A 22,443-nucleotide genomic window follows, 5' to 3' on the forward strand; every position below is an offset into this window, starting at 1 on the left:
TATTTTATTCAAAGAACTTCTTTGCAAAGATTCTGTGTTTAGAACTCAAATGGAGCTGAATACAATGTCCAAAAGATGCAATAAACCTGAGTTTAAAATAAATTAAATTTAAAAGTGTTAGTGCAAATATAAGTGCTTGTGCAGCCTGTATAGGATAAATATGCAAGGAGCTTCAGGATATTTTTTATAATACTGACCAAAACATAGCGCCACAGCTATGAAGCTTTATAAAAGTGGCAGCATTACCTTGCAGCAAGAAGGTCCCTGGTTCAAGGCTAAGCCAGAAGGCCTACCACTAATTGTTGAGATTCCTATTCAGCACTTGTATTGTAAATTGTAATCAATGTGGACTTTCAGAAACTGTGCATGTGCTGATAAAATGTGAATAGAGAATCCAGCTCAGAGAAGAAATCAAAACCTCTTGATATAAATTTCATATAAAATTGTTTATAAAGAATATACATTTCTTTTAAACTATTTAAAATAAATAACTTTTAAGCTTTTATATTTTATAAGCTTTTTTCTTTTCTGTTTTCCCTTCTACAATAACGCTTCACACTCCATCCCAATAGGTGGTGGAAATGCACCAACAGATATTTTACCAACCGCTATTAAACTAAGAAGAAGAAGACACGCTACTGCAGTGAATAAGCATTTTAGTTCATTCGTCGTAGTTTTAAGACGTCACTGTATGCTTAAATGTTTACTTCCAAAGAAAGATATTTTTGATTATACAGCGTCCACCAACCGAAAAGTTCATTTTATGCGACAGAAACAATGATGAAGATCTTTCTGGAGGGCGTGGAAAAGTTTGTTGTTATCACGTGATAGACCTCTAATATTTGATAAACTATTTCTTTCTTAACCTCCAGTTGTTTGGTTTTGACGTTCAAAGGTTATTTTCAAAGAATGCCTCAACCTAAATACAGAAAGATCGCTGTATTGGGGTATCGTTCAGTTGGTGAGTGTTTGATAAACATTTTTGAGTAGGAAGTATTTGATGTTATGTAGTCGTTAAGTTAGTTAGCAGAGTTCTTGCAGCTGAATCGTAAATTTCATTTTAGCTTTTTACTGGTTTCCAGCCACTTTAATTTTTACGTATTTACAAATTTACATATTTATTTCGATGCTGTCAAGAATCTTCTAAAAGCGCACCAGCATTTGGCGACATGATGGGAAAGCGCATGGTGCTGGCAGGAATTAGCAACGTGCTTCTTCAGTCAAATAACACTCAATAATCGTTTGCCAACCAATATTCGAATATCACCAATCGGGTAATTCTAGTAACATGTCAGCATGTCTTAAAACTGATCTGTACAGCGATGCATTTCATTCGTAGCCTATTATTCGATAAGCTAAAAAGATAGCGCTTTCTGTTCCACCTTAAATGACGCTACGCTAAACGTGTTGGTGTCTATGGCGCTGTGTCTATAAAGGGATTTAAAGCGCTGGTTCTCGGTCATTTTCAAGTGTACGTAAAATGGCATTTTAAAGTTATAAACGGTGTAGTGCCCTATCAAGATTTTTGGCCTCGAATCGAACAATTTTAACATAACATTTTTAATTGTCCTGTAAAATGCATGTACGATAACAAAGAATAAGCTGTCCTGTTGCATCTCTTAGGCAATTTGTCTATCTTTCTCTCTCTAATTATGAACAAGTACCAGTCTTTTTTAATTAACCCATGAACTTTACATTTGAGCCAATACATATGAATGAATCAATATTTATTTTACCCTATGCCCATGTGAAATTTCAAGTGTGCCTGGAATATGAGGGCTGATACAAAAACAACAAATTTAAAGAATTACTACTATACAAATCAGCATTTCAAAATCAGATATAAGTTCTAACAATACAGCAGATTGTTGAAGCCACCATACATGAAATTATTTTTTGCTTAAGTTAGTCTTGTACAGTTTTACTAAAAAATATTTTATTTGGAAAGTGTATATTTGTAGATTAATATCAACCTATGTATAGCTTTATCTTGCACACCTGTCGACCTGTGAAATCCTTGTATTGCCTCCTGAAGTGCCAGGTCCTGTGGTGGTGTTTGCAGACTGGTGCCGTTAGGTCTGCAGGTTCACCAGTTGTCTGGGAGTTGAGGGCATCAAGCTATATCTTTCTTATTCTATCATAACTCACTGCATGTCAAATTTTTGGTAATGTAAGGAACCTTGGTGTGATATTTATAGCATCCATTAAAAATAAAGAGATGGGAATTGCAAATACAGTGCTCAATGGCAGTAGTTTTATGAATTGGTGGAAAACTGTGTGGTTAATTGCTCAAATATGATAGATATATTATTATAATTTTGTACTTTGTTCAATGCGTTATGAACAAACTGTTTAATCTTTGTACTTTGATTCAAGGTCACACTGTGTATCAGTTTCCATTATCATATTTAACACGGAGTGGTGCTGAAAGGAAATGGGCGGAAGGTTCAATAAGATTTGACGCATCTATATTTATTTACCCATATGTAAAGTTCATGGGTTCATAAAAAAAAAAAGGTATGCTAAAAAGAGAAATTGGGCAGAAGGAACAAAGAAATGGCAACTTATTCTTTATTATCCCATACAGTATGTTGACTTGAAATGGTTAGTTCACTCAAAGATAAAATGTCTGTCATTAATTACTCACCCTCGTGTCATTCCACAGCCGTAAGACCTTCATTCATGTGTTCCAAAGATGAACGAAGGTCTTACGGGTGTGGATTGACATTGAGTACTTAATGACAGAATTAAAATTTTTGGGTGAATTAATACTTTAATGGAATCATACACATTTTGAATGGCAATACCAATTTTGTATTTTCACAATACATTATGCAGTGTATCAAGCCTTAATGTCATATTTAATGTACCAATGAAAATGTCTGAGAAACCTTAACCCCGAATTGGACAAGGGTTGCAATTCCGTATTCCGTATAGGCATGTGACGGTATCAAATTTTCACGTTGTGATAACTGCTGAAACTTTTATCACGGTATATGATATTATCACAATATTGAAATAAGTTGCAAAAAAAGTGTTGTCATACTATTAAAGGTTTTAATAACTTCTTATAACAAATAGACCTCTGAACATTTAAATATAAATAAAGCAATAGACAAAAATGTTTAAAGTGAACAAATGTTTCAAACAGATTAAAGTGCAAAAGAATTATAAAAAAACAATAGGTAACTTTAAAATAAGGTCTCATTAGTTAATGCATTAATTAAAATTAATAATGAGCAATAGCTACATTTGTTGGAGCCTTATTGTAAAGTGTTGCCGAACAATAATAAAGAATCAGCATTTTTAGTCAATATCTAGGACATGTAGATAAAAATGTAAAAATGTTCAGGTTTGAAAATAAATTGGTGCTGCGATGAACGCCATTTTGAATACAAAAATGTCAATGGCTGTTTAAAACATTTAAAGGGTTAGTTCACCCAAAAAGGAAAATTATGTCATGTCAGTCATGTCATTCCAAACCCATAAGACTTTTATTCATCTTCGGAACACAAATAAAGATCTTTTTGATGTGAATAAAAGCCTAAATTCAATCTGTTCATCATATAAAGCGATCGAGTCTCTTTACAAAATTTGGACTAAACCGCTTCAATTCATGGATTAGTTTTACGATCTCTTTATAAACATTTTAAAGCGTCAAAGTGGTAGTTACGTAGCTATGGAGCGACCGAAATCACTCATATTTCATCAAAGAGATCTTCATTTGTGTTCTGAAGATGAACAAAAGTCTTATGGGTTTGGAATGAAAACAACGAGTTATTGATGACAGTGTTTTCATTTTTGGGTGAACTAACCCTTTAAATACTGTTCAGAAACAGAAAGTAGTGCAGCTGCTGTGTGTATAGTGTTACCGGGAAAAGCTGCATTTCTCCTGTTCCAAAAGCGTCATCTGTTGTCAGAGAGTGAATGTGCATTTTCATTCATCACATCTTTACTCGTTCTGCCAAGTGCATCTCATGCTTGTTGGGGGTTGTTTCAGAGTGGATGCATTCTAAAAATCTATTTTGAAGTGCCCATGTTAACAATATCACACATGTTCATTATCATGATATATCGTATTATCGTATACCATCACATGTCTCCATATAATACACTGTCAGTACATTTACATGTAATGTTAGTGGTATACTCTTAACCTGCCTATACATGTGGCTTGATCAGTAAGCAGCTTTCTCAACACTTTTCCATTACTTTTGTTATCATTTTTTTCATAATAATAATAATAATTTTATTAGCCTATTATTTAATGCCATTCAACACACTTATAAAAGGTAATAAAGCGTCCTTGGGTTCTTGAAAGGCGCTATATATATAAAACATATTATTATAATAGCTGTCACTGTTGTTGTTACTAATTATTAACATAACTTTGATAATCATTTTAATTTATTTTACAACAGGAAAATCCTCCCTCACGATACAGTTTGTAGAAGGACAATTTGTAGATTCCTACGACCCTACTATTGAAAACAGTGAGTACTGAAATATTTTGACCTACTATATTACAAGTATTATGGGCAAATACATTAAATGAAATAGCTAGCAACTAGTAGATCCAAGTTTTAAGATCATTGTATAAAGTAGAAGAATATTGTAATATTGTTGCTCCAAAATCATACAATTACCTGACATTTGGTCCCCTTTGAAAGTTTTGATGTCCCCAGTTCAATATATCTTTCTGTTTGTCTTTAAGCTTTTAATAAAATGGTGTCTGTGAATGGCCAGGATTTCAATCTCCAGTTAGTTGACACTGCTGGACAGGTAAGACCCCTCCCCCCCACAATTGTTCTGTATAAATCTTTTTCTTTTTTTTTTCATCATTTTTCATACCAGTTGTTCCCCTCCCCTTTTCTGTTTAGGATGAGTATTCCATTTTCCCCCAGTCTCATTCTATGGATATTCATGGTTACGTTCTGGTGTACTCTGTCACTTCAATGAAAAGGTCAGGGTTTTTTTTTTTCTTACTTGCATTGTTATTAATCTTTTTTGTTTTGTTTTTTGTTTTGTTTGGTCATACAACTGGAATGTTTAAATGTTTGGTCCATTTTGACTATTTTATTTTCTTAAAGGGTTAGTTCACCCAAAAATGAAAATTCTGTCATTAATTACTCACCCTTATGTCATTCACACCCGCAAGACCTTCGTTCATCTTCGAAACACAAATGAAGATATTTTTGAAATCTGATGGCTCAGTGAGGCCTGCATCGCCAGAAAGACAATTAACACTTTAAGTGCCCAGAAAGTTACTAAAGACTTATTTAAAGTTCATGTGACAACCCGTAATGTTTTAAAGTGACGAGAATACTTTTTGTGCGCCAAAATAACGACTTAATTCAACAATATCTAGTGATGGGCGATTTCAAAACAGTGCTTCATGAAGCTTCAAAGCTTTATGAATCTTTTGATTCGAATCACTGGTTCGGTGCACGTATCAAACTGCCAAAGTCACACCCCCCAGTGGTGAACCATTGAAATTTCAAAACACTTATGATGTAACGAAGCCACATTTACTGAAATCATGTGACTTTGGCAGTTTGATTCATGAAGCAGTGTTTTGAAATCTTGATAATGTTGAATAGTCGTTAATTTGTTTTTTGGTGCACAAAAAGTATTCTCGTTGCTGTAGAACATTAAGTTGAACCACTGTAGTCACATGAACGGTTTTAAATACGTCTTTAGTAGCTTTCTGGGCAGTGAAAGTGTTAATTGTCTTGCTGGCAATGTAGGCCTCACTGAGCCATCGGATTTTATCAAAAATATATTAATTTGTGTTCCGAAGATAAACGAAGGTCTTACGGGTGTGGAACAACATGAGGGTGAGTAATTAATGACAGAATTTTCATTTTTGGGTGAACTAACCCTTTAAGTGACAGGTTAATAATGCAAATAAACAAACTTGCATGCTTATGTAATCATTCTTTTTTATTATTATTTCATTCTTCATTCTTGGACTCAATATATTCATCAATATACCCAGTGTTGTTTTTGTGTGTTTAGTTTTCTGACTTTGTTTGCACTGACTTTGTGAGCCTCGAAAGTTTGGACTGCACGTGCAGTCCTTGCAGCAGAACCTGCTGCTGATGAAATTTACATCATGCACTGTGCAAGACATAGCAGCAAATGAACAACTGAAGCATACCCTATTGAAGGGTCATAATCACTAATTTTAGTGCTGGTCATCACATCACATTTCTCTGCCTCGATATGTACTGAAAGTTGTCATACAAGATTTAATCTCTTAGCCCCACTTTTTGCTCTTTCAGTCACGTAAATTATGCGTTTACATTCCATCCGTTATCACGAATCCCACGACACACAACAAACACCGCTCCTATCATGGCATCCTCCATCCACCGGTTTTTAGCGTTTGTAATGCCGGAAATAGTTCCTATTTCCAGTGCAAATGCAACCACATACATGGCCCAGGGGGGAAATTAGTTCTTGGGGAACTATCCTAGTGACTACTTCCTATAACTGAGTTCCTAGAAGTAATCTGTGCGAAAGCCCCTATTATCTTTAGAATTTCTGTTTAAAATGTGCGATAACATATTTAAATCTTACCACATATGTGCACTAATTCTACTTAGTACATTTATCAAACTGTTACCGTTTTCAACTAAAAATGGGAAACATTTTATGCGTTTTTGGCATTTATTTACACGCCAATGCCGTTTTGGGGGCCTGAAAACTTTTGAAAATGGATTTCAAAGTGCAAGTTGTTGGAAAAATATAGCGTTATTAAAAACGTGAATTTGTGAAAAAGGTGACATTATGCGCATGCATATTAGGTATTCAGTCTATGGGCAGGTAGTGTTTCTTTACAAAATGACATCGCCAACTACTGGCCTGGCATGCATGCCTGTACAGCATTTTTAAGTCATTTAAAAAGAAGTCAAGAGTCTGTGTGAATGAGTATCATTTTGCCAAACATTTTCTGTTTTTGTTGTAACCACTACGACTGTGCCAAGACATACACTATACTATACTATAGATATAAATGTAACTGCTAAAAATGTAAATAGAATGCTGAAATCATGATCACTGGCTTTGTCAAGACCCCTTTTACTCTGCCATGGTTCTGGTGCAGGTTACTTTCCACTGTCAATTCTCCAACTGTTCTAGGCTGGAAAAATCGATTCCACTCATGCCCTATGGCAGTCTCACTGAGCAATGTAATAACATTGCATAACATTACTCTGTAGGTCTTAATATGTTAAATTGCATGAGAGAGAATGAATCTGCGGGTTCAGTTTCAATCTCAAGCAAGTACAGAAGAGAGCACGGTCAATATACCTATACCTATATACCTATGACTACCGGTACCGTGAACAACATAACGTAGAAGTGCTGCTTACACAAACATTGACACGTCATTTTTGTTTTTGGACTGGTTAGTGGTTATGTAGTCATAAACAACATAAACAACACATATCACCTTTTATCAGCTTGTCTGTGGAGAAACAGGGCTGGTTCTAGACAGACTTCAATTCGCCCAGCGAAACACTGGCCGAGAACTTGATTGGCACCAGAAATATTTTTATTGTGTGCCTTAAATCAAAAAATGAATGAATTTGAATTATATTTTTTATTTTTTTTTTAAACCATTGTACTCTTTAGACATTTCTTCAGATACTAACACTAGTGACACTCATTATTGGCTGAGAAAAAGTAGCTTTATTTAACCTCATAATCTGATATGTGTAATTACTTTTCTGATTGTAAGGGCCTAGATGCTGATTTGAATGCTTTTCAGAGGCCAACAAAATTTAAACATAATCCACTCTGTTTTCAGTTTTGAAGTTGTGCAGGTTCTACATGACAAGCTTCTTGATATGGTTGGAAAGATACAGTAAGTGTGGTTTAAACTCATAAACATATGGTCAAAATATTATATAAGGTCACAAAACATGTAGTCATAAATATTGCATATTTACCCAGGGTACCTACTGTTCTAGTTGGGAACAAAAAAGATCTTCACATGGAAAGGCAAGCATATACTATTTATTCACCTCTTGCATGGTGTTGGTCTAATTACTTTTTATTATTATTATTATTATTATTTTTTCTATTTTAAATGTATATTTACATTTCTTTGGATGTTATAAACAGTACATTGCATAGACCCCGACTTACACCTAACTTTGTAGAATGGTCCCAAATCCTGATAATTTTGTAATTAAGTTATTAACATTAAATTCATAAATACTCCCCATCAATGTGATGTAATGTACTCATCATCAATGTGAGTTTTTGTGTTTTTATCTATAACATAAGTTCTTAATTTTTTTTAAATATTTATCACATTTCAGACCACAAAATTGTCTTCCAGACTTTGAAACTTTTAAGGTTTTGTACCATTTTGAAGGCCAGCTTTGTCATATTCTCTCTCTCTCTCTCTCTCTCTCTTTTAAATTTAGAGTGATTAAACCAGAAGAGGGCAAGAAGTTAGCTGATTCTTGGGGTGCTGCTTTTATGGAGTCGTCCGCTAAGGAAAATCAGGTAACACTTTCTTTGTATCTTGAATAGGAACTTTTGCTTGCCTACAGTTAGTTTAACAAAACATTTTGTAGACACATTTATGCAATGAGCATATATTTGTTTTCTGTACAGTTTGGACATTTGTGTATATGTTCTCCTTTTTAAAAGAACATTAATTTTACAGACCGCTGTAGAGGTTTTCAAGAGGATTATTCTGGAAATGGAAAAAGTGGATGGAAATGCCCCATCAGAGGAGAAGAAGTGTGCAGTGATGTAGGCATGCAGTAAACTCACATGCTGAAATTAAAAGACACATCACCTTGCTATTAATTATAACGAAGCAGTTCAGAAATGGGTCCTCTCCTGATTAATTTCCAAATGCATCAAGAAACATTATTCCAAAAAATCATATTCAGTATTGGGAGTTAAATATTGATGCTTTTTGATGCTCAAATTACTGTAAAATGTTTTACTTAAAATCTCCCATCTCTGTTACCTTCAGCTTTGATATGCTGACTGACATTTCATGTTTAATCTGACAGGTACTAACCTGTCTACACCTACTATATCTCCATTTATCTCAGCAATACAGAGTTGTTCTTTTATTTTATTTTATTTTTTGCTGTCCCTCTGACACATATTTACTAATTTTACTTCTCTTGTGTAACCAAAAGAATTAAAATGGATAAAATGGGTAGGCCATTTAAATTGAGTTTATACAGAGACATTAAGATGGCACGTATGACAATTCAGTGCTGTGCTACTCCTTTCCTCTTCCTAGTGGAGTATGTAAAGTGTGGGTATATATAAGATGATGTAAACATAACCCCAAAAAGATCCACTCTTGCCTGCCACTGGTGGTTTTATACACAAGTGACTGCAAGAATTGTGTTCTTTTTAAACCTTCAGTATAAAGTAAATATGGGATCTTTAAAACTTTATTAGAATTCTATCTTTGAGATTCAGCCTTTTTTTTTTTTTTGGTTTTGCTTTGCTTAGATTCAGAAATTAATTTTGTTACCCCTAAAGGTGCCCATGGCATATAAAAGTGTTCATTAAATAAATGCACTTTTTTAGTATAATGCTGAACGTCATACATACCACATTTGCAATTTGTGAAGGCATAGTCTAATATTTACATAGTTACCTAGGACTGATTCATGGTCAACAATTTCCCCCTGTGGAGTCTTATATGATCTTAATCTTGATTTAAAAGCAGGGTCACCAACATTATCTCTGTAGAGCAGTTAAGACTGATAATACAATGGCTACAGAAAAATGTTGTTCCAATGCATTTCTGATATATTTTGCATCATCCTCCCCACTTTCTGTTTGGTAACATTTAGCTATATTAAATAGTACCATGACATGAATACCATCCTGGAATTTTCTGACCCATACTACATTAAATTAGCACTACTGAAGTCCAAGGGTCCTTTAAAATCTGACCTCCTCATTTTCCTGGGAAATTCAGGGTGCCAGGTTTTTCATTTTTATAATTTTGACAACCTTCATTATAATTTTAGGGACTTCTGTATATGGATTTTTTGTATGTGGAAAAATAAACATTTAAAGAATGTGTTTTCTGTGTAGTTGTTGTTCTTCCATTTGGATCTCTCACATCAAAGTTGAAGTAGACAGTTTCCATAACTTGCTGCTTACCCACCTTATTAAGTACGAGTCGTTGGAGAGTATGGTTCCCTTTAATCTGTTCACTCAAAGCTGTGATACAACGCTATGGGAACACCTTAAGCCGAGTTCAGACTGCACGATTTTAGCCCCGATTTTGGCTCGCCGACAGGTTGAGAAATCGCCGACAAATGCCCGAAATTACAGGCAAATCGGTGCTCGTTCACACAAGTGACAATCACACAGTGTGAATGAGCAAGACGCGATCTGAGAGAATCGCCGACGAGTCGCCGACACCCGTGAGATATTTGGCATGCTAAATATCTGGACCTGGCGGCGATTCAAAATCCTGCTGTGTGAAAAGTTTTCTGACTGAAAACTACATCGGCGATGACCGACAGCCAATTAGAGAGCAAGATACAGAGCAGCGGGGAGTTCGGGGAGTTATAGACCACAATATCAGCAAGCATGGCTTCGTTTCAGAAAAACATTACAATTCTATCAAACAGAAACAAAGCACAAACATTTGCTTGACCATCCGCAACAGCAGCACATTGAAAAGTTATGTATTTAGCTCCAACTCTCATTGCAGAACACACAATCCACAGTCTCCTCAACCATTTCCTCCTCCATATTCTTCTTTTCTTTTTCTTGTTTTCGCTGCAAATCAGCGCACAGGCAATTTGTATTGCAAGCTTCTTGCGGGCTACTATTTTTAATAATAATAATAACTTCGGTCTTGCACGCGTGATATCGCGTTGTTTCCTTGTCACATCTCGCGTGTGTTTGGTTGTGAAACGTAGTTTGCGTGCCAGACAGAGTTGTCGGCGATTCTTCCTATTGTAAAGTCATGCAGTGTGAAACCTTCTATCGCCGATCCATCGTGCAGTATGAACACAGCAGCGACTGAATGCTGGCCAAGATAGTCATGCAGTGTGAAAAGAACAGTGACCCAACTACTTTGAAAATCGTGCAGTCTGAACTCTGCTTTAGGTGTGGCCAGAAGTGTCTAGTCCTACCCCAAGAATATGTCACATATGCTTCATATCAGTGTACTAGGCGCCATTTCATCAGAGTTCATTCCTTCAGGAAGTGGATTTTCTGTTGCCAGTTGGAAAGTTCTTTTCACGTGTCCATAGCTACCTTTTCAGAGCAGTTTTCACTCCTCTCAAGAGGACACGATGAGTTACAGGAGATGTATAGACCCGTGTGACAGGCTCATAGCAGGAGGAGACACTCATGGCAGGTGCGTGCGATGTTTGGGCCTTCAGCATGTTCAAGAGCCTATCTTAACAGCCTATCTGACTGTCGACACTGCGATAGCCTGCGTTTAAAAGTGTTGCGCTCAAGGCTTTCCTACTTTCTGAGGAAAGAAGGCTGCTCGCCCAACCCCCGCCTCTCTGTTTCTGGGGTGCCGCATGAGATGGACGATTGGGGTGATGAATATAAGCCAGAGCTTTTGGAGAGCGAGCAGATGGATTTTTACCCCTTTCTCTCCCCGTCTCATGTGCATGCATTTGAGAATCATGACGCTGACCCTGTTGTTTTCATTCATGACAAAATGCGGCCTACCCCAGAAGCTTGCGATGGGATTTCTTTTGGCTGTGGCCCCTTTGATGATGATGTGTTGTCTACAGCAGCCTCTGATTCTTAAGAGCTTGTGGGTGATTGTTCTAGCTCTCTCCCTCTGAGTGGACAGGAGAAACGCACATCCCTGTCGTATAACAAGCTTTTAGAAGTGGTCACTCGTGCTGTAGATAAGCTGGAGATAAGCAAGACTCAAAACACATCTTTTTACCTATGCATTTGCTGATTGAGCACTGTGCTATGTCTGAACTGTTTATACTTTATTTTATACACACTATCTTTTTTTCTTTCAACTCTTTCTTATTTTTTATTCATTTCATTTTTAATGCATTTTATATATTTTATGTATCTCTTTTATTTTCTGACTTTTAATGCATTTTATATCTTGCTGTCTGGTTGAAAGAGCTGGGAGAATTAGGAAGTAAAAATTTTTTTTTCCTTTTTTTTTTTTTTGTTATCCCTGGATGCAGCTCTGTGACATATTTATTCATGTATTTATTTATTTTTGGTCATCCCTGGATGCAGCTCTGTATAGAGTTAGTCCAGGAAGAATTGTCTGTAAGGGTACTGTTTAAATGCACAGCTGCCTGACAAATATTTTTATTTTTTTAGAGTTATCCCTCGATGCAGCTCTGTGTAGAGTCAGTCCAGGAAGATTTGTCTGTAAGGGTAATGTTTAAACGCACAGCTACCTGACAAATATTTTTAGTTATCCCTGGATGCAGCTCTGTTTAGAGTTAATCCAGAAAGATTTGTCTGTAAGGGTAATGTTTAAACGCACAGCTACCTGACAAATAAAAACCTCTGCGTGAGGAACATTCATTTAGATCCGCTCTGACGGACAACAAAAAACTCCCTGAAATTTCCTAACTCTTCCATCTAGATAGCAGATAAAATTCTCTGTTTTTACTGTTTTATCTATTTCTTATGTCTTCCATTATTATTATGTATTTGGTTCTTCTTTATGTTAAGCACTTTGAATTACCATTGTGTATGAAATGTGCTATACAAAAAAAAATTGCCTTGCCTTACTTTACCAAGCATACTGCCCATGCAATAGGCAGGTCTATGGCAGGAATGGTGTCAGTAGAGCACAACCTTTTAACTGACATCAAGGAAAAGGATAGGTCTTTCCTATTAGATGCCCCCATGTCCAATAACGGCCTATTTGGTGAGTCTGTGACCGCTGTGGTAGAGAAATTTTGAGCAGCAAAACAACAGTCCGCTGCCGCTTTTCACCAGCTCATCCCACGCAGGTGAGGCCGAACGACAACCACTGTCAGTTCATTCATGTTCGTCTTCTCCACAGCGCCCCTGTGAGGTACAGTGAAGTGAACCACCACCTATAGAGCCCCCCCATCCACCCACCAGTTCGCGCACGGCAACGCAGATGGATAGACCTGAGGTCGACGGCCAAGGCCTCTTGTTCTCAGGTCCCCAACAGCAGTTTTCGCTCGTCTTCAGAGGCCAGGCCCTCCATTGGAGAGTTTTGACAAACCACGCAAGCGTATTCTCATTGTGAATCTCTCATTGTGCATAGTTTTCAGCAATTTAACTAAACACACTAACACAGTCAATTGGAGGCATCCTTTTTTGTTTATTCTTGTACAGCCTGTTCTGTTTCATACAGAGCGCACTCTTTCTGTGTTGCCATGGTCACTCATTATAAGCATTTTGGGCTTGTTGTTTAAGCTCGTCTTATTAAGCGAACGGGTTTATGGAGTTATTAATGTGAGCAGACATGAATCACAATATATTGGTCTTATTTTTAGCAAAAAGCATTTGGATTTATTTTGGCTTTATTATGGGCTTAATTTTGTTTGCTGATTTTTATTTATTTTTTTCTAGCAAGGTCTGGCAATTCGAATGAGTCAAGGCTTGTGCTTTCCCTGTGCATACAGAAGAGAGACACATCTCCGATGCACATTAAAAAACGTCATTAACAACTAGTTGTTCAGTTCGGTTCCATACACACTGCATAGAATTTCTGTAAATGCGGTTGTCACTACTTGTATTTTCCAGGAGTTAATACGGTTGTAGAATGTGGTTGTCACTCCCATATATTACTGAACTGTGTGTGTAGAGAACGAGATGAAGCACTAAAAGGTGAATTGACAACCAAATTTAACTGCAGTGTGTACGTGGCCTTACAGAAAGTGGCTAATACCCCCGCTCAGATAGAGTAAGTCTTTTACAGACGTTATTTTGTTGTGCCCAAAAAGGATGGTGGTTTATGTCCAATTTTGGACTTGTGTCACTTAAATCTTGCGCTCAGAGTGGGCAAATTCAAAATGCTGACGTTAAAGTCCATTCTGTCTCAGATTCAAACCGTTGATTGGTTTGTGATCATCGATCTAAAGGATGCATACTTCCACATCCAGATCATCAAGAGTGTAGCATTCCCGGCTGAACAGATGCAATTTACTCTCAGGAACTGATGTTTATAAAGAATTTAATTTCCAAAACACCGTAAGAGCTAAATAAAAAACAAACAAACAAACAAACATTAGACATCTGCCTGCAAATTGTATACAAATATTCATGAATCTATAAACAAATACACATTTGCAATTAATTGGCTTACATCGTGAATAATGTGTCAATAAATCACATTTTAGTAAACTTGCTAACGTAATAACCTATATAAAATTATTGTTTTAATTACAACAATCTCCTTTTAGAGTGCAACGTCAACTACGTAACATGAAACATGAGTTAACAATTAATTAATTTTAGTAAAAGAATTAAAAACAACAATAAAACAATTTAGAGAAAAGCATCAATTAATTATATAAAATGACCAAACAAAGTGCTGGTTTAGTGTAAACAATTTATCTGGGGCCTGTACCATGATGGTAGATGAACAAACTCAGGGTTATAGGATTAGTTTCGAGTTGACAAAACCAAACCACTCCAATCCGGCTTTGTTGGTACCATGATGCTGATCATCAACTTTCTCTGTCAACTCAGGCTTTGATCCTGAGTTTGTGAAGTGTGTGCACATGAATCTGTGACATCAGTGGTGAACAGCCAATCACATGCCTTGCAACAGAAATAAACTGTGATTCACTTCTCACGAGAGAGCCAGCGAGATTCAATTCACTGAAAATTAAGAATTTAAACGCATTTACACTAATGGAAAATACTTATCTTTGAAAGAGGACAAATAAAAGAAATGATCTTTCTCTATCAGTCCAAGTGAAGTTAGTTTATATGGTTAATAATATATAGCGATAGAGACTCAAACATACAAGCTCACATGTAGTCATATTTAAATAGTATATTTACACCTTATTTATATTAGCCTACATATGATCAATATTCATTGAAACTAAGTGCTTAATAACAACTGTTAAACTAAACTTGCATGTGTGTAATGGATTAATAAAAATATAGATCATATACAAATCATATATAAATTATATTATCATTAAAACCAGACAATTTCATCATTAAATATTTGTTTTTACTATATAATGACCTTTAATTTGGAGGAAGAGAAACTGGGGGAGTGACTTTATTGCGTTGGGTGTGTCAGTGTCACTTAGCTTACACCTGATTGGTCCAATTTCAGTTTGAGATCTCTAACCCTGAACATAACCTGCCCCGGAGCAGGTTAGCCGTGGAGCGTAAGTTACCATGGCGATGAACACCGCTAAAAGCCAAGTCACTTTCATGGTACCTAAAACCCAGGATTGGTGCAAACTAATCTGAAACTTACCTGGCTAGCCAGCTAATCCAGCTTCATGGTACAGGCCCCTGGAGTGCAAATCAAGAGAAACACTGACGAGGCAATAACAACATGAGCTAAAGAAAGAGATAGATAAAATAAACACTTTAAAGTCCTTCAAAGTTTAACACACAACATAAAGCTAAAACGGTACCTTGTGCCCTTCAGCCAGGAGCTAAGATGTAGAAAGAAACCTTTTTAAACGAACATTTGTACAGTGAATACCCAAAGGTTTATCTCTTGCAACGTTAAATCAGAATGACGCTTCACCTAAAAAGTGCGCAAAAGTACACACAGGGTGCCACTGCACTTCCTTTTCCAGACTTCAAAATAAAAGCATGTGAGGTAAAAATGTAAACACTTAATAAAACAAATAAGAATACAAATGTCCACATTAAGTATGCAGCGAGAATTATTAGTAAACCAAAACAAAGTAACTTTTGGCACAATTTTAATAATAAAGTCCTTTCTTGTGAAATCCTTTCTCAGGAATTCTATGGCAACACTGCCCTCTAAGGTTGGAGGTAAAGATGACGGCCTACTTCAGTGATTGAGGATTTAATGGTCATTTACACTCCCACCAAATCATGAGTGAGTTGTATAACGTTAAGAAATATAAATTACAAATGATTTTTAAATAAAAAATGACCTTTAACTCAGAAACGGACGAAGAGTGCCCATACTATGGAGATTAAATGCTAGAATTTAAGTAATATAATGAAAAGGATACACTTGGTTGCTATTGGAAGCAGCTAGACGGTCTCTAGCAACAGGATCAGCTTCTGGACTGGGCGTTCAATGACAGACAGTTTGTTGAGACGACGACCATCCTTCTCCAGATTCCGGTCGCCAAGACATACCTTGACTCTTCTCACAAACCCATCTTTATCTGTAGTGGCCTCTGTAACTCTGGCCAGCCGCCACTCATTTCTAGGCAGACCATCAGCCTTTTCCATGATAATATCTCCTACTCGCAGGTTTCTCTTTGCTCTGTGCCAGCACTGCCTGGTGGCAATGTTGGAAAGATACTCCCTACGCCAGCGACTCCAAAACTGCTCTGCGAGGTACTGAACATGACGGCACCTTTTTCTTGCATAGATGTCTTCTCTGATGAACCTGCCTGGTGGTGGTAATGCTGGAACAGACTTCATAGTAAGCAGGTTATTAGGGGTGAGAGGTGCAAGGCTGTTGGGGTCATTTAGGTTGTCAACTGTTAGTGGTCTACCGTTTACGATCGCCATAGCTTCGTAAAAGAATGTCCGAAGTGATGCATCATCCAGTCTGTCAAAAGAGAGTGAGAGAGTTGAGCGAGGAACATTTCTCACTGTTCTGATTTGTCTCTCCCATACCCCACCTGCATGACTTGAATGGGGCGCATTTAGGACAAAGTCGCACTGCTTCTCAGCTAAGAATACTGTCAGACGACTGGCATCAATCTCTTTGAGGGCATTTTTCAGCTCATTCTTGGCTCCTACAAAGTTGGTGCCTTGGTCACATTTGATTTGGCGCACTGCTCCCCGTAATGCAACGAAACAGCGCAGGCCATTGATGAAGGCATCTGTAGACATGTCATTTAGCATTTCAATATGAATAGCTCTGGAGCTGAAACATGTGAAGAGGAGGCCATACCTTTTATGTTCCTTTCGACCCTGTTTAGTGACAAAGGGCCCAAAGCAGTCCATACCACAGTATGTGAAGGGTGGAGATGGATTTGTACGCTCCGAAGGGAGGTCGGCCATTCTTTGTTCTTCGGTGGGTCTCCTGAGCTTCCGACATGTCACACAGTGATGCACATGGGATGCTACTGCTCTGCCCATTCCTGGAATCCAGTAGCCTTGTGATCTGATCTCATTAATTGTAAGGCCCTTACCTTGGTGCTTGACATTCTCATGACATTGAGAAATGATCATCTTTGTTAAATTGTGATCTTTAGGAATGATCACTGGGTGTTTGACTGAGCTAGGTAGGGGTGCCTCGCAAAGCCTTCCTCCCACCTTGAGTATTCCTTCTTGATCTACAAAGGCATCAAGATGATACAGCTTGCTGCTAGGTGACAGCTGGGCCCCCTTATTCAGTAACTTTATATCCCCTGTATAGGTGTTTCTTTGGAGGTCTTTAATGATGATGCGTTTAGCATTTTCTCGTTCAGCTACCGTACTGTGACCGATGGACTTATCCCCTTTGGCTCGTCGAACAAGGCGAGCCACAGCTTGTACAGCTCCAGACCATGAAGACAGCTTTGACAAGCGGTCTGAGAGGGTGACTTCTGTTGTTTCTGCCCTCAGTGTCTGAGCCTGTCTCACTTCAGGATCTCCAGTCATTAGTGCTGTGTCAATATCTGCAACAGGAGGTATATCCTTCTTCCATAAGAATCTTGGCCCTGTCAACCAATTGGATGTAAGAATCTCACCAGCATTTAAACCCCTTGATGCATAATCAGCAGGGTTTTCATTAGTGTGAACATATCTCCACTGTTGAGGAGTAGAGCTGAGATGTATCTTCTGCACTCTGTTTGCCACAAACGTGTGAAAGCGGCGTGCTTCATTATTAATGTACCCCAAAACTACTTGGGAGTCGGTCCAGAAGTGTTCTTCTATGTCTGCATATTCCAGCTCCTTTTTAAGCATATTGCTCATGGCAACTGAGATGACAGCAGCAGTCAGTTCGAGCCTGGGAATAGTCTGGACCTTAATGGGAGCAACTCTGGATTTACCTATGACCAGGGCACAATGGATGTTACCTTTTTCGTTTGTGACTCTTAAATAGGAACACTGGCCATATCCGCTGTTGCTCGCATCAGAGAAGTGATGAAGTTCTCTTTTTATGACCTTTCCAAAGTTTGCAGGTACATAACAGCGGGATATATTGATCTTTTCCAAGTTCATAAGATCAGCTTTCCAATGCTCCCACCTTGGCTGAAATTCTTTAGGAAGAGGGTCGTCCCAGCCTGTTCCGTTTCTGCACATTTCCTGAAGCACTAATTTTCCACGGAGCACAAAAGGAGCAATAAAGCCCAGCGGATCATACAGTGATGCAACTGTGGATAGTATGCCACGGCGTGTAGCTGGCTGGTCTTTGAGGTCAACAGAGAATCTGAATCTGTCAGAATCAATGTGCCAGTGGATCCCTAAAGCTCTCTCTAACGGGGTGTCATCAAAGTTGAGGTCAAGGGCCTTTACTTCAATGGCTCGTTCAGAAATTGGAATGCTATCCAGGACAACTTTGTCATTTGAAATAAATTTGTGCAGTCTAAGACCACCTGAGGCACACAGTTGTCGAGCTTCTTTTGCTACCTGGACAGCTTCTTCTGCACTGGCTACACTGGTCACACCGTCATCTACATAAAAGTCTGTTGTGATGAATTTTGAGCCAAGAGGATACGTACACTCATTCTCCTTGGCGAGATGTTTCAGACCATAGTTGGCGCATCCAGGTGATGAGGTAGCACCAAAAAGATGGACCTTCATGCGATATTCTTGTGGTTGTAAAGTTAAGTCTCTGTTTTTCCACCAGAGAAAACGGAGGTAGTTTCGATCTGCTTCTTCCACATGAAATTGGTGAAACATCTTTTCAACATCGCACATAAAGGCAACGGGATGCTGTCTGAATCTTACAAGAACACCAGTCAGCTTATTCATTAAATCTGGGCCTTGGAGCAAATGGTCATTGAGGCTGGTTCCCTGGTACTTGGCGGAGCAGTCAAAGACAACACGGAGTTTGTCTGGCTTTTTAGGGTGATGCACCCCATGATGAGGGATGTACCACCTCTCTCCAACCTTTCCTTCATCATGCACTTCTTCCGCATCACCTCTCTCAATGACCTCTTCCATAAACCTAACATAGTGTTCCTTGTACCTTTCATCTTTCAACAATTTCCTTTTAAGATGATTGATCCTTACAATGGCAAGCTGCTTATTGTTAAGCAAGTGAGGTCTCTCTTTGAATGGGAGAGGCATCTCGTAATGCCCGTGATCATTCTTCCTTATGCCTTGCTGTAGTTTGTTCAAGAAGAGGATGTCATCCTGCGACACAGTTTTATTATCTTCACCAGCATCTTTGAAGTCAGACTCCAAAACCTTGATAACATCTGCTGGAGTCACTGGGGGAAGCTCTTTAATGCTGACTCTATGACAGATGGTGCTGAAGCTTTGTGATTCATGGTGTGAAGACAGACGACCAACAATACTCCATCCTAGGTCTGTATAAACTGCATAAGGCTCATCGTCTCCTCCTAAAATCACCTGTTTTGGTGCTAAAGCCTTTGGACAGCTGTAGCCTATCAGGAGACCACCCTCACAATCCTGCAGTAGTGGAATTTTGTCCGCTATTGTAGAGAGATGCTTCCAGTGTCGTGCTGTGTCACAAGTAGGGATGTGAGTACCGTTCACTGGAATGGAGTCCTTAGTGTAGGCAGGAGGAAGGTTGAGGACAACAGGTGAGCTGAAACCTCTTACTTTGAGACCGGACACCTTTTCACTCGGCATAACAACATCTTTTGCAGTCATGGTTGTCAACTTCAGTCTCACAGGACAGGAGTCAGCTTGTAGCTTGTTGCTCAGATCTCGGTCGACAAACACAGTATCACTCTGGGTATCAAGCAGAGCATAAACAAGTTTTTCAAAGGCTGGATTCCTCTCGGTTGATACCCACACTGGCACTATCATTGAAGTATTGGTGGATGGCTCATCATTCTCTACTTTGTGAGACGTACTAGTAGCCATCTCTGTGCCACCTTGGTTTGAGGTTGGTGCAGAGTTGACTTTCTTTGTGTAGTTTTCATCATGTAGACACGTTGGATGTCTACCTCTACAGGTGTCACAGGATAGACGGTGACGGCAGTCTTTTGCACTGTGGCCTGGTCTCATGCAACCATAGCAGAGCTTGTTCTCCTTCACATATTTCCGTTTCTCTTCTAATGACTTTGCCACAAATTTAAAACAGCTGTGAATCTTATGCTTGCTGTCTTTGCAGAAAAGACACATATTATAATTTCCTTTAGTGGGCTTTTGTTCGTTTTTGTCATTTTGTTTATTTTCTGTAGCCGTTTGAATGTGAAAGACATTAGCCCTGTTCCTTTTACTGTCCTTAAGGTTTTGTTTTTCTGAAGTGGTGTCAGAGGCACGAAGAGCACTGAAGGAGGTGACTGGATTGCAAGTAACCTCTGCTTCCATTGACATGAAGGTCACAAAATCTATAAACTTTGGAAAGTCATGAGTCTCAATAAGTGTCTGTGTGACCTGACGGTTCCACCGTGCTGCTGCCCAATCTGGTAATTTGTGTACAAGTTTCTGATTTTCATCACAATCATTCAATATTTCAAGCCCTTTGACATGAGGCATAGCTTGCTGACACGCATTCAAGAAGTCAGAGAAATATCTGAAACCTTCAGCATCTTTAGGCTGAATCTTAGGCCATTTAGCTAGTTTTTCTCTAAATGCCTTCTGTATGACAAATGGCTGACCATAACGTTGGTTCAACTTGTTCCATGCATCATTATAAGCCTCATCATCATTTCTGTAGAAGATGCCATCTAGGGACTTACGAGCTGGCCCACCAACATACCTTTTTAAATAGTGCAGCTTGTCAGCAGAAGAAATAGCCCTTCCATCAATGAGCAACACAAATGCAGCCTTCCACTCAATGAACTGGATAGGATCACCACTGAACACAGATGGTTCTGTTATAGGCAGTCTGTTCAGGGCTATGCTATCTTGAACAGCTTGAGCGAGATAAGATATATCAGATTTTGGAGGAGGTAGTGTTTCTGTGATGTTGGTAGGACATTGGATGGGACATGGAACCACATGCTGCTGCACTGCTACACTCACATCCTGCTGTTCCCTTGTATGCGAGCGTGAAGAATGAATGCTGACTTCCTGTGCCATTTCTTGATCATAGGCCTGCAGTCTGGCTCTAGCTGCTTTTAGATCCTTCTCTGCCTTTAGTTTTTCCAGTTCACACTTTCGAGCTTCGATCTCTTGTATGACTGAGTATTCCGCTTCTTTGGCTGCTAAATCAGCTGCTGCATCTGCACGCTTGGCTGCAATGGACATAACTGTAGACCTTGATGATGTGGGGCGTGAGACTGTGGATCCATAGACGGAGCAAGCATAATTGTGATGGAGTAACTCATGCAGGCTGTGTTTTACATTTTCTCTGTCAAAGTCCTCAAGACATGCCATTCTGTCAAAAATTATCTTTGAAATATCTTTTGTCACAGCTTCACACGTGTCGATTCTGCGTCTAGTGTCACTGGATGGAGCAATGTAATCTCTGATTTCCATGTAGACATGCATAACATCATCCCTTCCCTTCTCAAGTGTGTTAACAAGCACTACCAGTTGACTCTCACTAACGTCTGTTTTTAGCTATTCCCTTGTGTTGCGAGCCAGGTCCTTCCATTGTTCATACAGCTGAATCAACCTTTTCTCCCTTTTCAGGGCCTCCTCCTTTTTATATGCACGCATCTTCTCCGTGGGGTTGCGTTGTCGACTACAACGGTGAAGCTCCTCCTCTTCCTTTCCATTATGAGGGGCCTCCACTTGCTGGTCGGGGTCTTTATTTTCAGAAGCATCCATTTTCTTTACAGGAGTGCATTGGACCAGATTATCAGATCAAGTCCTCTGGTTGTCATTAGACAGCTGAGAGAGGTGAGGAAGGACTGATTAGGTGAAGCTATTGTTCTTCTGGGTAAAGCTCTTACTGTAGCATTCCCGGCTGAACAGATGCAATTTACTCTCAGGAACTGATGTTTATAAAGAATTTAATTTCCAAAACACCGTAAGAGCTAAATAAAAAACAAACAAACATTAGACATCTGCCTGCAAATTGTATACAAATATTCATAAATCTATAAACAAATACACATTTGCAATTAATTGGCTTACATCGTGAATAATGTGTCAATAAATCACATTTTAGTAAACTTGCTAACGTAATAACCTATATAAAATTATTGTTTTAATTACAACAATCTCCTTTTAGAGTGCAACGTCAAC

At 38.4% G+C, this 22,443-nt stretch overlaps 1 protein-coding gene across 2 annotated transcripts; it reads left to right on the forward strand.

Annotated features, from left to right (window-relative positions):
* Positions 1–616: 616 nt before the first annotated feature.
* Positions 617–10,078, forward strand: rhebl1 (Ras homolog, mTORC1 binding like 1). Of its 2 annotated transcripts, XM_067373437.1 has the most exons (9): positions 617–809; positions 896–961; positions 4,422–4,493; positions 4,715–4,782; positions 4,881–4,963; positions 7,814–7,870; positions 7,960–8,007; positions 8,439–8,520; positions 8,684–10,078. In XM_067373437.1, the coding sequence occupies exons 2-9, from the start codon at positions 910–912 to the stop codon at positions 8,774–8,776; spliced, it is 555 nt and encodes a 184-aa protein (XP_067229538.1). In that variant the 5' UTR covers positions 617–809; positions 896–909; the 3' UTR covers positions 8,777–10,078. The 2 variants fall into 2 exon arrangements, with proteins under 2 accessions (XP_067229538.1, XP_067229536.1); XM_067373435.1 differs by having other exon boundaries at positions 617–961.
* Positions 10,079–22,443: the final 12,365 nt, after the last annotated feature.

The sequence above is a fragment of the Chanodichthys erythropterus genome, chromosome 21 (assembly GCF_024489055.1).
Source record: "Chanodichthys erythropterus isolate Z2021 chromosome 21, ASM2448905v1, whole genome shotgun sequence".
NCBI lineage: Eukaryota > Metazoa > Chordata > Actinopteri > Cypriniformes > Xenocyprididae > Chanodichthys > Chanodichthys erythropterus.

Bases quoted from the DNA above. Each gene is read 5' to 3' on its own strand.
- rhebl1 (XM_067373435.1), top strand. From the start codon at position 910: ATGCCTCAACCTAAATACAGAAAGATCGCTGTATTGGGGTATCGTTCA. The intron at 4,494-4,714 runs GTGAGTACTGAA...TTTGTCTTTAAG, and splicing joins CGACCCTACTATTGAAAACA to CTTTTAATAAAATGGTGTCT. The intron at 4,783-4,880 runs GTAAGACCCCTC...TTTTCTGTTTAG, and splicing joins TAGTTGACACTGCTGGACAG to GATGAGTATTCCATTTTCCC.